This window comes from Lycorma delicatula, chromosome 4, assembly GCF_047948215.1.
Source record: "Lycorma delicatula isolate Av1 chromosome 4, ASM4794821v1, whole genome shotgun sequence".
NCBI lineage: Eukaryota > Metazoa > Arthropoda > Insecta > Hemiptera > Fulgoridae > Lycorma > Lycorma delicatula.
Window position 1 is genome coordinate 149786007 of NC_134458.1, and position 1646 is coordinate 149787652.

The window sequence follows — 1646 nt, forward strand, 5'->3', positions numbered from 1 at the left end:
CTCCTTACGTAAGGGCAGGAATGAAGAACTCCACGTGAGAATTCAGGGAGCGCAGAAAGCTGCAGAGTTTACAAGTAACCTACGAGATAAGGCGGCAGATCTGCATGTTGACCTGCGTACAAGAGCGGGAAGGCGCACAATAGTTCACATCAGGGATGTAGAATATGACACCACTGAGACAGAAATTTTTGCTGCAATTACTGTAAGCGTAGGTACTGATGAGGACATCAAGATATCGTCAATTAGAAAAGGGTACGCCGAGACCCAAAATGTTACAGTTATCACCTCGTATAGGGCTTCCTGTAAGCTGGTGGAACAAAGGTTGAGGATTGGCTGGGTAAATTGTCGGGCATATATTAGAGAATCAGAGGAAAAGTGCTTCAGATGCTGGAATACTGGACATCGTAAACATGAGTGCAAGGGCCCTGACAGAATGGATCTCTGCTTCAGTTGTGGAGGGAGAGACCACAAGATTGCTGAATGCCGGGAGCATAGTAGCTGCCTGGATTGTGGGAGCCAAGAACACCGCACCGGAGGCTAGGGGTGCTCAAAACACTTAAATGCTTAGGGTGATTATGGTTAACGCAAACAGAAGCACCATGTCTCATGATTTGGTTAGTGAACTGGTCATAGAGCAAAGGGCTGATTTACTGATAATCACGGAGCCGAACAAGTACATTGTTGCTAGATCAGGCTGGATGGTGGATACAAATGGTGACGTGGCAATTACGGATGTAAGTGGCAGGATAGCATGGAGATTGACGTCCAGATCTGGAGGCATGTTGGCGATGGAGTCGGATTCAACACTAGCGATTGGTGCCTATGTGTCTCCAAACTGTGACATACATGAATTTACTAGAAGAATAGACATAATACAAGGAGTAGTAAATAACGCTAGGAAGAAAGTCATTATTGTAGGTGATTTCAATAGTAAAGCGATTGCAGCAGGGAGTGCATACACCAATCGCAGAGGTGAGATCTTTACGGATATGATGGGGGCAGTTAGCTGCCATTGTGTAAATGATGGCACCCCTACATATGAGGCGAGAGGACACTCGTCAGTCTTGGACTTAACAATGATAGACGATAGATGGAGTAGGGAACACTGGGACTGGCGAGTGTTACCACATGATGTGGCGAGTGACCATCATTCCACTATGATTACCATAAAAGGCTCAGACTATGTGACTAGAGAGAAAATGCCCTATAGTAGTTTTACAACGGAACAGATCGAGATCACAATCGATAGAACGGCCGAAAGGATTATCAACATAGAGAATCTGACACCAGTTGCCCTGAATAACGTTATAAGACAAGAAATGGGCAGAGTAGCTCACAGAAGAGCTAATAGACACTCAGTGTATTGGTGGAATATGGAGATTTAAACACTGAGAGGGCTCCTACAATCGCGCAGAAGAAGGAAGCAGAGACTCAGAATGCGAGGCGGACAGGAGTACGAGGAGGCATCTCTGGCTTATAAAGAGACCAGATGGGCCTTAAACAAAACTATTCGTATGTCTAAGAAAAAACAATGGCACAGACTCTGCGAGGAGTTAGACGGAGACCCCTGGGGACAGGCATACAAAATAATCACTAAGCGATTTGGAAGGCGTCTGCCCGTATTAAATAATGAGCAGGTAGAACAA

At 45.5% G+C, this 1646-nt stretch overlaps 1 protein-coding gene across 1 annotated transcript; it reads left to right on the forward strand.

The window, feature by feature from the left end:
• Positions 1-599: 599 nt before the first annotated feature.
• On the forward strand, positions 600-1385 carry LOC142322732 (uncharacterized). The gene has a single exon (XM_075361810.1). The coding sequence runs from the start codon at positions 600-602 to the stop codon at positions 1383-1385; it is 786 nt and encodes a 261-aa protein (XP_075217925.1).
• The last annotated feature ends 261 nt before the right edge of the window (positions 1386-1646 follow it).

Excerpts from the sequence above, each read along its gene's own strand:
- LOC142322732 (XM_075361810.1), top strand. The coding sequence starts at position 600 with ATGTCTCATGATTTGGTTAGTGAACTGGTCATAGAGCAAAGGGCTGAT.